General features: G+C 36.0%; 1 protein-coding gene across 1 annotated transcript; it reads right to left on the reverse strand.

The window, feature by feature from the left end:
• Nucleotides 1-11796: 11796 nt before the first annotated feature.
• On the reverse strand, nt 11797-14584 carry LOC141611741 (chalcone isomerase-like protein 2). The gene is made up of 5 exons (XM_074430351.1): nt 14418-14584; nt 13240-13320; nt 12896-13051; nt 12576-12799; nt 11797-12183 (listed from the first exon to the last, which is right to left on the reverse strand). Coding segments are annotated over exons 1-5 (624 nt in total). The 5' UTR covers nt 14419-14584; the 3' UTR covers nt 11797-12021.
• Between the last annotated feature and the right edge of the window lie 978 nt (nt 14585-15562).

Below are 15562 nucleotides of genomic sequence, written 5' to 3' on the forward strand. Positions count from 1 at the left end.
CATTTAATTGAGGTGTTCGGTGGAGTTAATCGTAAAACGATTCCTGATCTTTAAGGTGTTGATCAAACTCATTTGAAAGATATTCGCCACCCCGATCTGAACAGAGTGCTTTAACCTTTCTTCCCAGTTGGTTCTCAACCTTATTCTGGTATTCCTTGAATTTTTCAAAGGATTCACTTTTATGCTTCATTAAGTAGACATATCCGTATCTACTCAAATCGTCCGTAAAAGTGATAAAATATCTATAGCCATCTCTAGCGGTAATTGACATAGGTCCACATACATCAGTATGTATGAGTCCTAATAGGTCACTAGCGCGCATTCCAACACCTTTGAAGGAAATTCGAGTCATTTTGCCAATAAGACATGATTCACACGTGCCAAATGTAGAAAAATCGAATGCTGGAATAGTTCCATTCTCGGCGAGTTTCTTTACACGTTTTTCATTTATGTGTCACATTCGACAATGCCATAGATAAGTTTGATCTTTGTCACCAACCTTTAATTTCTTATTATTCACGTGTAATATATCCGTGGTTTGATCTAAGATGTAAATTCCATTCATGGAAACTGCTTTGTCATAAACCATTTCATTAAAAGAGAAAATACAGCTATTATCCTTTATTGACAATGAAAAACCGTCTTTATCAAGTACGGAAACAGAAATAATGTTCTTAGACAAACTGGGTACATAGTAACAGTTATATAAATATAACTCAAAACCACTTGGGAGTTGGATTACGTATGTTCTCTTTGAGACTGCAGCAACTCTAGCTCCATTCCCGACTCGCAGGTCCACATCACCCTTTGCGAGAGGTGTGATGTTTTTTAGGCCCTACAAATGATTACACAGATGAGAACCACAACCAGTATCAAGTACCCAAGTTCCGAAACTTGCATGGTTAATCTCAATCATATGAATATAAGATGACATACCAACAGGAGTGACGCGGCCTGCTTTTATGTCCTCACGGTACACGGGACAGTTCCTCCTCCAATGTCTAGTCTTGTGACAATGGTGGCACTCAATGTCACCGCCCTTACTCTTTGCCTTGCCTTGTGAGCCACTAATCTCACCAGGCCCACTCTTACCGTTTCCTGGCTTCTTAAACTTTGGCTTTCCTACAGTTAGGTTGCCGGGAGCTTTGCCCTTACCCTTATTCTTGTTGGAAATCATGAGAACATCTTGCTTCATGCTCCCACTCAATTTCATATCCTTCTCGGTCTGTACGAGAAGTGAGTGTAGCTCATGAGGACTTTTCTTCATGTCATTCATGTAGTAATTTGCCCTGAAGAGGGCAAAACCATCATGAAGTGAATGAAGCATACGGTCAATGACTATGCTCTCACTGATTTTGCAATCAAGTGCCTCCAATTTCTCGACATTCTCAATCATGTTAAGAATATGTGGGCTAACCGGTTGGCCCTTCTGGAGTCTCGCATCAAAGAAGCGACAGGTATGCTCATAAGTAACGATTCTCGGTGCTTTTGAGAACTCATTAGTGAGCGTGGTGGAAATCTTGTTTGCACCTTGGGCAATGAAGTGTCTTTGCAAATTGGTTTCCATTGCAAAAATGAGTACGTTCTTTATCGCACCCGCTTCCATGACGAAGTCACTATAAGCAAGTGACTCGTTAACTCCTGCATTCGGGCTTGGGTTTACCGGTATTGGCTCAGTTAAGTACTTGAGCTTACCGTCAGCAATGGCAGCATTTCGTAATGATGCCTCCCAGTCCGCAAAGTTGGACCCATTATTCTTGAGTCATGTGAACTGATTCATGTGGTCCATGAAAGCTTTTAGCCAGGACTCGCGTCCAAGTGTTGCACTTGGCATTGGGATTTCGTTATTTCCAGTCATTTGTTGTAACAGTATTATCAAAATAAAACGTATTCTACACAGCGAAAAGAAGAAAAACATAATAAGCATTCTCATCGTTATGATTTAAGTCTAATGCAATACTGTTATAACGCGAAGACTCAAGCATTTATACAATTGACCTCCCTCAAGAATTATATAAATGATTCCAAGACTCAATTATCTGTAAATTGATAAGCCAACCTTTTGGCTAATTCTACTAATAGAATTCTCGGTCGATAAATTTCTGTAAATTCTATCTATAGTCCATCATAATCACGAGAAACTCTTCGGATTATAATGTTGAGGTAAACTAAGTCAACACAAACTACTTACCCAACGTAGAAGGGCTCATATGGAGAGTAAGGTCCTATATGCCTACCGACGAAGAAGGGATTCATAGCCGTTTGGCCTATAAAGACTAGTCTCAATTTCACTTTTAGAGGAAGATCCCATCAACTTTATTTTAATTCATTTTAAGTGAACTAATATCTAGCATGCGTGAATGAATAAACTAAGATGATGGCTTAAAATGTGTGACATCTGTATGTCTATGAAAACTAACATTCAATCTATAAGTCAATTTTCATGCATTTTAGTAGGTGGTTTGGTTTAGGCAGAAAATGATGCACTAACTATCAAGCAATGAAAAGCAATAAGAATGAAAAACGTAAAACAAAAAAAGGTCCTAGTGTGGCCTATCTACCAAAATGAACATAAATACAACTTTGGAATCCATCCTTGGACCCGAGAAGCTTGTCTTGATGTTCCATCTTGGTCCATGTAGCGGGAGTGAGCAATCCAATCTCCATCTTTAGTCTTCTTTAAAATTACAATTTAAAATTTACATAATAAACCTATTTACAATCTAATTTCAAAACCATAATATAAAAGAAAACCAAAGGAGATACGAGATCTCAAAATTACATAAAAATTATGTTTCCATCATTACGAAAACATAATTAACTAAGGCATCAACTATAAAATTACGTAAACAAATTACAACCGATTGGAAAAATACGTAAATAAAACCATTCAACGATTCATTCAACTAAATAAAAATGCATCAACTATAAAATTAATCATTCAAGACATAATTCCTTAATTATGTAGAGTAATTTATCCAAACCACCTATTTAAATGATCAAATTATGTGACAATTCCTCAATTACTCACAATAATTCTAATCTTAATACATATTAATCTTGTAATATGAATTAATCCAACATTATTTTAAACCTCTTTAAAATAATTAGGTATCTTAAAATTGTGAACCTTTTCACAACAAATAATCATACATTATAAATTTAATGTATAATCAATATTGGCCAAAAATAAACAAAACAAAAACCGAAAAAAAATTTTCTTTTTGATTGCTCTCGGCAAAACGGTGAAAAAGAAAAACAGGTTTGTTTTTTTTTCCAGCTCGGCAAAACAGTGGAAAAAGAAAAAAAATAGTTTTTTTTTTTTTAATTTCATTCGGCATTTTGCCCTAAAAACAAAACAACCTTCCATTTTTTTCTCGGCTTTTAGCCCTAAAACAAAAAAAACAGATTTTTTTTTCTTTGGTGCTCTCGGCATTTTCAAAAAAAACAAAAACAACCCATTTTTTTTTTTAGAAAAACATTAAGATGAATAAAATTTGTTTAAAGTTGCTATTAGAACAAGATTGGCATAATCATCAACATTTAAATTAATGAAATATGACCATAAACAACAATTTATTAATCATGTGTGCCAAAATCTATATAGCAAAAACAAATAATCATCATTAATCAAAATCAATTCCATTTACATTTCAATTTCATTTTATTAAATCAAAACATCTACAAATTTATCATATTATCATTTTAACCTATTAAAACAACAATATTAATAAATCAAATGGAAACAAAACATCAAAAAAATAAACCATCTCGGCTGAAAAAAAAATGATTCGGCAAAAAAATTTTTTTTTTTTAAAACGGCCGAAACCCTAATTTTTTTTTCGAAACCTTTTTTTTTTTGTTTACATCATTTATGAAAATCATCAAAAATAATTTCGTGGCCTTGGCTCTGATACCACTTGTAAGAAATATCGGTATACTTCCTTTAAGATTATTAGGATTATAACGAAATTATGATTATGAAAACTAGTCATAAATGAAATTTACATAAACAAAAGGAATAAAGATTAAGAATCAACCTCCGGTCCTAGCAATATGGCCTAAGAACAATATCGAAATCGATATTCGCCTAATCGTTGCACCCAAGATGTTATGAGAAATGCCCATGTTCTTGCTAGAATAGATCCCCAAAAATGTAAATTAATTTTTAGGGTTTTTGTGTGAATGATGAGAGAATTAGGTCAAGTGAATTAGGTTTAGAAAAATGATCTCTCTCCACTCCTTAAAACCGTGTACAAGAGTGAATGAGGGGGAGATATTTTCTACCCTTTTTCGTCCAAACCAACCGAAAAAATAAGAGAAATTATCTCCTTATTTTCGGTTTTTCCACCTACCAAAAATAAGGAGATTTAATCTTCTTATTTTGGTAGTTTACAAAATGTATATAAAGTGTATTATTTATAAATTGTCATTTATTTTATTCCATATTAATAAGTCTACACACAACAGCTTGCAATCGATTTATTAATACCGGTTTGTAATAATTTATTATGACAATCTTGTATAATATATACTTTAACTATAAATATCGCATATTTATAATTAGCTAATTAAATATAACCGATTACGTTTAATTACGAATTAACATCTTAATTCGTTCAAGCTAACATTATATACATTAATTAAATATAACAGTTTATATTCAATTTACAAATTGACAGTTAATTCGTCTCAGCTAATATTATTTAATTGTATTAAATAATCGTCTCATCATCACATTGACTAACTGTTTAGTCAAATACATGGACTAACCTTTTAGTCATATAAGGCATCAATGTGATTACATTTCCATAATCACATCTCTCATACACATCCTTTAGGTGTGACTTTTAGGGACCAGTTGATCACTGCCATCAGTATGATAATAACGTCAAACTTTCTAGCAAGCCAACCGTTATTAAGTAATCGTTAATCAACTAAGAAAATACTAAGTATACCCTTGTGAACCTATAAGAGATTTATAAATGTTATCACACTAATTGTGGAGGACACAAGCTCCAACAATCTCCCACTTGTCCTCACAAGTGTATGTGCGATAACCGATTCTCATATCCTAAAATTTCTCCCACTCAATGTAAAACAATTTGCAAAATCCGTATTCACAAAGGTCGTATTTTACAAGTGATCAATATCAAGAGTGGTTTTCCCGACTAGAGAGTAACATAACTGATAAACGAATCATCATTCGAGCATGGCCATGCATTTCAGTTACAACTATTCGAGCGGCCCTGAGAAATAACTAAACCTGATAAAGGTTGGATATTTTCTTCAACTCGAATCCTGGAGATATAAGCACAGTATGAAATGACCCAGTGAAAATCTGCTTAGCCTCCAGTTACGGTCGACCATGAGAAAGAAACCAAAGTCACCCAAAAACTCCCTTAATCTCAAGAGACAGTCGATAGTCAAAAGAATCGACTCTAGGAACACAATGGACGTCCAATTCACGACCTGATAGGAAGTTTACCCATCATCCAAGGGTTCCAAAATATCAAGTTTCATCAAATTCGACTAGTTTAAGGTCATTTTCGAGCCCTTTGAAGCGGTTTAGCAAAGATCGTCTTATTTTGGTCTCATTTCATCAAAACTCAACGAAAATTCAAAATGAATATATGGTTATGCTCCTAGCATGTTCAATTACGCATTTCTAATGTCAATTTCAAGGGACAAATTCATTTGGGACGGAACCCCAAATTTTCGAATTTTTGGGTATAAAAACCCTAATTTTTCTATCCAATTCAAGCTATAAATGCAATCTAAAGAAAAGATGAGACATATACCTAGATTTGTCATGATTTGTGGCGGATTTTGATCGAATTTTTGTGAAAATTTGGTTGGGTATACGGGTTTTGTCGAGAGGAAAAAGAAGAAGAAAGGTTTTGTTTTAAAAAATAAGAACTCGCGCTGAGTTCTATTTACTCAGGCACGAACAACCTCAGGAGAAAACGCAGTGTTTGCTGCGCCTCTTCCTCAGGCCTGTTCTCTACTTCATCTCTTCTTCAGCAGGTGTCGTGGTAGTTCTTCCCTTTAATTCGTTACAAGTTCGTTATTTGCGGGCCCAAGCCCCATATTCTCCCACTCTTGGATATTTCCGTTAGTACTACGGGTATTTTTACTCCGTATATTTTCTACGGGCGCATTTTTTACCCAATTAGTCTACATTCTCCCCAGCGGTTGCAATATTTTATTCCCCAACGAGAGTTTGTTACCGCTATATAGCCCATGTATTTCCTTAAATACGAGTTCGATGCAAATTAATTATCCACGATTCTAGGAAAGTCTCGTCCTCGATAAAATAAATCTCAAACATTTGGTTCTCGGAAAGTCCCGTTTTCAAGACAATTATTATCCAGCGGTTCTCAGAAAGATCCTCCTTCTTCCCAAGTCAATTATTCTCCAGCGTTTCTCGGAAAGTCTCGCCCTTTGCCAAAGTTAATTATTGTCATAAATCTCGGAAAGTCCGGCCTTTTCTCAGCGTTTTTCGGAAAGTCTCGCCTTCTACTCAAGTGAATTATTCTTCAGCGTTTCTTGGAAAGTTCCGCCTTCAACCAAAATAAGTATTAATTAGTGGCTCTCAGAAAGTTTCGTTGCTCCAAACTTTCTCAGGAAGTCTCGCTCTTCTAATGTCAAGTTTTCTCAGCGGTTCTCGGAAAGTCCTACCCTTCATTGTTGGTTCTCAGAAAGTCCCAGCTCGCCTACATCCCAGGTATGATTTCTTCTGATGTCTGGCGAGCTTCCTTTCGTAGTCTAATGGACTTTAAATGACCCTCCCCGATAGTCGACAAACTCTAAAATGTTCCCGACGACAGGTCCTTGGCTCAGACACCTTGAGCCGCCTCGCGTCGCCATAATCTTCAGGTTGTAATCTTCGATTGACCTGGAGGCTATACTTTGACTTTTGCCTTATCCAAGCCTCACTCAAAGTGGGGACTCAGTAGACACCTCGTTTTTGCACCTCCCGCCAACCACCCAGCGATGATTGGTCCGCATGTTTATTACGCGGAGCGATTTATGACATTTCATAAATTCGTCGACACGTGATAGCTCAAACCGTCGAGTCAACCTCATGGTCGTCATCTACGCGTCGATACGGTCATTTTGACAGTAATTAGAGTTCATTTGGAGGCCGGGTTATAAACCGCTTCCATTTTCTAAACCGTCTTAACCCCAAGTCGGAATATTTTGGAATTTTCCAGAGTAATATTCCTAAATTCTATCTTTTATCACGAAAATATCTACCTTGCGGAATAAGGAAGCCTACATCTTCCTTAATTCCTAAAGCCACCGCGGAAATCTTTCTTGTTGAAGAGGAAACTGTACAAGAGAGAACGTAGCAGGTACTGCGCCTCTTGGAAGGGTCGCAGTTCCTGCTGCGCCTCTTCTTGGGCTGCTTTTTCTCCAGTTTCATATTTCTTTCAGATTTCTTTCCTAATTCTACTTTTACCATAATTCCTCCACGTGATTAGTATAAATAAAGGCCTCCGCCTCACATATTTCTCACGTGAATGTCCGCCCTTCTCTTCTCTCTTTGCATTCTAAGACCGCGCTCTTGCTTTTCGACACCTACATGCTTGATCTACTCAACCACGTAAGCTCAGATCATTGTGATTACCAGTCACGTTTCCATGACCGACCAATTTGACCACTACACTTTAATCAACTCAATCAATTTGTTCTAAATCCTCTTAAGAGGGCACTTTCATATTACATCGAGTCGAGCAATCACTAATTCGACAACTTAGTTAATCTCGTTTCGTCAAACATGTAAGTCTGAGGTGTAAATCCCAATTTTATTTATCGTATTTTATTTTGTGTCAATTAATATACGTATCTATATCACAAGTATGCTCAAAACTGTTTTTAAAACCATTCTTTCAAACCTATTTTTTCAAAACAGCAGCGAAAGACGTCCTAGAAGAAATGCATCAGCAGATGCGCCTTCTGGAAGGATCGCAGCATTTGCTGCGCCTCTTCTAGAGGTTGCTTTTCTGCTGCTGCCTTTCTTCTTCTTCCTCGAGTACTTGTTTTCTTTATTTTATTTCGTTTTCTCTTCTTCTTTCTTCCAAAATTCTTGTTTTCAGTTTATAATTTGGTTTACATTAATACTTTTCAATTATTTCCGACCTAAATCCCTTATAATTAATATTTGCGGGTTTTCGTCATTAAATTCGAACCCGGATTTAAGAGGCTCGATTTGTTCATATCAAGTCCCTTGAATTCGTCTTTGATATATGATTTTGATTATGTTTCTTCGTCCATTCTTTGTTTTCCAGTTTCAAGCCTTTTATATAAACCAATTCCAACATCGTAACAACTAACTTGTAATATTTTATTTCATTTAATTCATCCTTTTATCGCTTGATGACGGTTTCATATGCGTATAATCTAACTAAATCACTTTCACTCAAATTGTATAACAATAATTAACTAACGAACAATGACAATTTAACGAGTCTGACTTTCACAGTCAGAACCCAACTCAAGAACGTTCTGAGGTGGTTTCTGCACGGTCTGATGCGCCTCTTTCAGAGGACGCAACAGATGTTGCGCCTGTTCTGAGGTAGTTTCTGCTTCGGAACTCGTCTCGTTCAGACGTAGCTTTAAGTTTAGGGCTTTAATCGGCTATTATCTCGTAATATCACTAATAATCCGACATATTTGCATATTTTCTTGGTTTCAACTTTTTTTTATTTCTTTTTCAAATCGTTTTGTTTCCGAGCATACTTGTGACGTAAATTCAAATTGTCCATTGTAATTCAATTGTAATTTATTTCTTTTTGTAATTTATTGATTTATTTCATATTATGTACTCCCTCCGTCCCGGTCATTTGTTGTACTTTGGTTTTGGCACAAAGAGCAAGGAAATGGAAGGAGACCAATTACTAAATGACAAGTGGAATAAATTGAGTGTGAATGATCAAATTACTCATCAAATTCATTCTTAAAATAGAAAGGACAAAAAATGACCGAGACACCCCAAAATGGAAAAGAACAACAAAAGACCGGGACAGAGGGAGTATGATTTATTTACTTGTTCATTCACATGTAATTAATCTAACCTCCAACTTCGACCCAATTGAGTGCTAAATTGTTTGTTAACCGACATAGTCTAATCTCACATGTTAGGATTAACTTGTGGATGTTGCATTGCATGCATATAATTGACAACATATCAAGTATAAATAACTTCCCTGGTCATTAGTAGAGGCCCCTATCGAGGCGGGCGGGATTAGGTGTTCAAATAAACGAGCTTCCTAATACATACCCTCGCTCCTTACTCAAGATCTCTGTGAACATCCGTGTTCATTGGCATCACGAGAGTCATTCTAGACATAGAAGGCTAAGGATAACGAATTTCTTAGTGTTCATGTCACTGCTTTGTGTCTTTACATGGTGTGAAGCATTCGAACGGTTCCAATTTTCCATAAAAATTGGTGGCGACTCCACAAATGCAGGCTTGTGAAACCTTTCACCGGTTTCAATGCCTTTCAAATCGGTAACGACCCATGACGTGCTTTGACCCTCGTGCCAGAGTTCCGTGGGAGAACTGCCGCCGCCCCAAAACCAACTCGCGGGTTTGCGCGGCGCGGGTGGCTGTTACCACAACAAGGAAACCGAAGATTTACAGATCACGATATTGTAACGATATTCACATAATAATACAATAAATACAAAATCTCATTATAGACGACACATATCCGTCTATAACTAAAGACGGGTCAAATACAATACCACATTTTCTAATAGGACAAACAACAAGTGGGGTGGTGGGGGCCAAAAATGTCACCACTTTCAAGCTATTTGACCCGTCTTTAGCTATAGACGGATTGACACGCCTAAAACGTCGCAATAAAAGACGGGCAAATTAATAATTTATATACCACTAAGCATACTAATTAACACTAATTCTAAACTAGTAAAGTAGTAAGCAAAGGGATCGAACCCAAGAGAAGGGGAGTTTTGCAATGGTGTATTCAATAGAGCAAATAGAACAATTGTGACAAATTAAACAACAAACAAGTATGTAAAAAGGAGGGAGTTTTGGTTTGGGGTTTCAATTGTAACAAGATCAAGGCTAAATTCAAATAAGAGTAAGCAACAAGCAATCAAACAAGTGAGTTTTAAGATGGAAATTTATCAAATTTGAGAGAGACTTAATCCGACTAAATTAAGTGAGACACTTTAGTTAATAAAACCACAAGATCAATCCTTTAATTATATTATCACCCTATTGTGAAGATGAATCTTCTAAATCTCCTTAATAATGACCAAATGACAAGGAAATCACACTTAATCAAATAACCCAACTTTTCAATTCTACCAAGTAGAAATCACATACATTGGTCAAATTAACAAGAAGATAAGAGCACTAGAGATTCAATAGGGGTAATTAGACACAATGAAATCACAATTAATGCCTAATTACAAGTTAATCCTTTACTTGCTAATTAAGCCAAGAAGAAATCACATTCATTAGCATAATAACAAGGTGTTGCAAAGATGAGATTACAAGGAAATCACACTTAATAATCCCAACAACAATAAATTAAGGAACTTGATTAATTAAGCAACAAGGAAATCACACTTAATTACTCAATATAAACAAGGTTTCCAAAATTCAAACAATAAACACGAAGGATTAACAATGATAATAAAAATTAAGGACAGATTAAGTAGTCTTACAACCAAATATTACACCTTTGAGCCGGATTAAGAATAGGAGATTAGTTCTCCATAGTAGATCTAAACCCAATAAAAAAAGATGAATAATTCTCAAATTACAACTTGATGAATTAAAGTAAGCATAAGATGTTGAAAACCTAGAGACAATCATCTATATATAGTCTAGGTATGATAGGGATTAATGGGCCATAACGTGGTGCAAGCCCGTAATCAAAACATGATAAAACACGCTAAAACCCAGATATTTCGCACCGTGCGAAATATGGGTCCTGGAATTTCGCACGGTGCGAGTTCCCTGTTGGACAACATTTTTTCCAAAGGCCATATCTCTCTTGTTACTTGGCCAAATGAGGCGTGTGACCTACCGTTGGAAAGCTAAGAACATAAGCTTTCACCTCCACTTGGCCTTGCATCGATACGAGCTCTAGAACTCAAGATATACCCATTTGAAGTCGATCCTTATGCAAACGACGCTTCAAATCTTCAATTGCTTCATCCTTTCACTTCTTCATGTCTTAGCTAGTCTTCTTTCTTGCTTGTAAATGTTTTGTACCACGGTAGACTTCAAGACATGCCTTTGCTTCCGATCATTGCTCAAAAATCCATTACTAACCCGGCATTAAGAATATGGTAAATGTGACGTAAATCATGTGAAACCACGTCCCAATGCCGCTTTATTATGCATAAAATAAGCTAAATAGATAGTAGAAATACGAGCCTATCACGGATATATCCGTTTATAGCAAGACTAGCTGTACAATAAAACGGAATTCATATATGCGGAATGTAAAAGTAAAGCCAACTTAGCAACCAAAGCACATTGAAATTTTACTGCTAGGAAAGTTAATTACTCCACATAATTCACGTGTCGCCTTGCGATCCCACAGTTTTCTATGTGGCTCCGCCCTTAAATGCAGATAATGAAAAATAAAGTAAATAAAAGAGATAATAGGCGTCAAAAATAGGAGAGGACTAATAAGAGGATGGATTGATATAGTCCTCCTCTTCAATGTACATCGTCTAAGAAGGTTGGACAGCATGTCAACTCTGTTAAAGCTTGTGTTACTTGTTAGTGCTATGAACTGCAGTGCAAAAGCCCAAAATACCATCACATTATTTTAATAAAAATGCAGCAAAAACTGGAGATAACATCTTTGGTGACTTATTTAAAGCTGAGACAAGTGAAGAACACCAACACAACACAACACAACTCCCTACTTTTACACAGTATAAATCCCACAAGAGCAAAAGCCCTCACTGTTAAACACCAGATTTCTTAAATCTTAAACGACATGAATAAACCCGATTTCATTGCATTCATTTCGATAATTCAGCAGAGATGTTATTAGCCAAGCACTCTATGGTTGTAGGAGACACTGCCCTACTCCCACCTAGATACCATTTCTTGATCATCTCTACCACATTCCCATTTTCCACCACCATCTTCGATTCTTCTTTCTCTTCCGCGGTCATTGTGATCTGAAAGGAAAAAAAAAACGACTGTCAGCTGTAGTTACTTCAACACTTCACTGATAAGGATATGGTAAACAATCTGAGCCCGGCCCTTATCCCTCCGACACAGCTGCTGCAGGACCAAATAAAAGACCTACATAAAAAAGTTGAGGAAGGCCTTGTGTAGTTGTGTATAAAACGTATAAGTAGGGTATTTAATGATCTTAAGCTTACTTCTCAAACACTCGTTAACCTAAAAGAAAACTCTAAATACATTGGAGACGTGTGCCAGCCATTTGTCGAGTTATGTGGAGTGCGACACTTGGATACGCACAGCTGTTTGTCACCAGCGCCCACGTCTGAGTAACATAAACTGTGGGTATTGAAGCTTAAAAGTAACTGACAGTAAGACAGGTTACCTCAGCAGTTCCTGAAGGAAAGAATTTGAAGGTAAAGAAAGAGTTCTTCTTAAGGTATTTAGTAGGAAAAAATTCGGCAACTTTCTCAAGGGCGGCTTCCTCTTCTTCTTCATACTTGTCGACTGCTGCTAGGCGGTCCCTGACAGCGCCCTCGAGCTGGGTCCCGTACTGTGAAGCCTTGATTTCTTTGATCACCACCACTTTCACTATTGATTCCACAGGTGCTGAACAACACAATTCATTGTATTAATTTCAATACCTAGATGGATGAGGGTAAAAGGGCATAGGATAATGTATCTTAAAGTTTAAGTTGAGTTTACCAGCTCCAAGAGCTTCGAAAAATTCATCGTCCTCAGTGAGTTCTTTTCCTGATTTACCCTTCCATTTCTGCAAGTCTTCTACTACAGCTGGTTCAAAGTAGACTCCAATGGCTGTGTGCTTTATTTGCAAAAAGTGTATCTCAAGTTCAGTGCATCCTGTTTAAAGACAGGAACATTCGATAAATTCTGTAAAAACTTGTTGAATTCCTGTTTAATTATTTATAAGGCATTTCTCTTTATCCAATCATATTCAGAAAGGGTCATAACACACACTATGCATAACACAGAGTAGACAATTTACGGAGTATTAATTAACATAAACCCTGAAATCAGCAATCTCTTACCGTAACCCAAAAGTGTCAGTTGTTTCGTCAATGTAGTTTCTTGAGCAAAAGCAATGTCATCTACCAGCACATCATTTCCCACTGCATCCCACAGTCAGAAAAACTTGTGAGCAATACATCTTATGCTATTGGACGATTATAAAGTTTATTATGCACAAATTCTTAAATTAGACGGTCTCACACTCTCACCCAATGAGTTGGCCTATAATAAATAGGAAAATGAGCATGTCTTGATCTACTTTTTTGTTAACCCACCATATCTGACTATCATGTACGAGTAATTAAACATTATTATAAGTACATTTCTCATCTAAGTTTTTCTTTTCTAATCTATTAAACTGTTTCTCTGTATTGCCAAACACAGGGACAAAACTAGTTATATTCAGAAATCTTGGAGGTTTTCGGTGATGTTCTGTAGCGAGGTTTAAACATTCCCTTCAGATTACTCTCTGGAGTTACTGAATATAGATAATACTCCGTATATGTGAACCGTGTTAATTAGATAAAAGAATTGAGAAGCCTCAAAATCTGAATCCATTACCAAGGGAGGATATCATAATCTTGTGGTAGACCTAAGATTAGATGTTTCATTTAAGACAGATTGAATATTTAAGGGTGGGGTTATTAAATTATGTAAGTGAAAAAAAATGGGTAAACATGACTAAAAATTTGCAAATTTTTCATTGTTAGTTTTGGGGACGAGACAGCTTTGGGAGCCCCCTCGCTTTACTACAGTCTTAAACCTAATTGATAAAGTTGATATACTAGAACACAAATACTTGTGCAAGACAAGTCAGATTCACCTTCCTTTAACTGTACTACTAATTACACCACATGTAGGTCAAAATGAAATTACCATGATTTCATATTTTCATTGATACAGTAAACAAAGAAAGGCCATTGATATACTCCAAGTGGAGATGAATAGGAATTACACACTTGAACTGATATATGCAACGATGCAAGTTACTGATTTTAGTTGAATGCTATGCCATGTTACTACGAGACTACGAGTCTACGACAAGTCACTTTGGTAACGTGTTGCATGTCCGGCACACCGGCACTTAAGAGTTTCCGACACAACACTTCTACAACTTCATTTTATACAAAATGTTTAAACTTACACTAAACAAACCTACTAAAAATGATATACACAGAGATAAAGGGAGATTACTTACTGATATTAGCTAGCTGAAGAAGAAACTCCTGAAAAATGAGTGGCAGGAAAAAGTGGTGACGTTATAAGCTAAGCAAAAACTACATTTGTAACGTATTTCAGCGGGTATTTATGTGAAGGAACCTAACATTCTGAACTCTAGAGGAGTGGAACTGTGGAAGGGTAGGTAGAGGCTGGAAGCTCAGCTACCCACTTATTAATTACTCCCTCCATACCACATCAATAATAACATTGACTTTTTCACACTTGTCGAGACACGTTTTATAACGTGAATATCTTTAGTTACACATTAAAAATTATAAAAATTTGATATTCTTACCGCATTCATGACGATAAATAAAACAAAATCTTCCATGACTATATTTTGTCTTATAAATTAAGAATAATATCGAAGATTTCCTACACCATGAATAATATCAAGATTCTCAATGTTACCATTGGTGTGATATTGAGGGAACATTAAACCTCACAAAACTGATCAGACTGAATCGAAAAGATTACACAGTATAACAATTGTTCGAACCACAACTAATTAAAATGGTCTATAGACCCTGAATTTTAAAATGACACAATATTATGTCCTCCGTCTTGAAACTACATAATGAACATGATTTGTTGCATAATCTAAGGATCACCCATAAACCGTAAGATAACATCGAGCGGTTAACAAGGAAACAAAGAAATTTCGTCTAGGCGTGATTAAGGTATCTAAATGAGCAAATCCTGTAAGACTATAAGGTTCTGTTTCGCAAAATTACCTGAAAAAGAATCAAAAGCCGAAAAGGTAAATTAAAAAGCGAAAAGTTAATCGAAACACGAAAAAGGTAATCGATAAGGTATTTGAAAATTAGGAGCTGATAAGATAACTGATTATATAAAAATGTGTTTGGCAAACTAGCTGAAAAGGTAGCTGATTTTGGTGAAATGACGTAAAAGCATATGAAAAATATTTAATATTATAGAATAAATGGGTAAAAAATGGAAAATAAGTCATTTCAGGTACCTGATTTCTCAAATGCTACTTGAGGTAGCATTTCATTTCAAGTACCTTATTTGACCAAATAAGCTACTTGTCAAACACTTGCAAAAACATCAGGTAGCTGAAATTTTGGTCAAATAAGCTACTTTGATCAAATAAGTTACCTA

The sequence above is a fragment of the Silene latifolia genome, chromosome 11 (assembly GCF_048544455.1).
Source record: "Silene latifolia isolate original U9 population chromosome 11, ASM4854445v1, whole genome shotgun sequence".
Classification (NCBI taxonomy): domain Eukaryota; kingdom Viridiplantae; phylum Streptophyta; class Magnoliopsida; order Caryophyllales; family Caryophyllaceae; genus Silene; species Silene latifolia.

Coding starts and splice junctions, on each gene's coding strand:
- LOC141611741 (XM_074430351.1), bottom strand. Junction 12,800..12,895: donor TTTCGAAGCTCTTGGAGCTG/GTAAACTCAACT, acceptor TGTGTTGTTCAG/CACCTGTGGAATCAATAGTG. Junction 12,184..12,575: donor TTCCTTCAGGAACTGCTGAG/GTAACCTGTCTT, acceptor TTTTCCTTTCAG/ATCACAATGACCGCGGAAGA.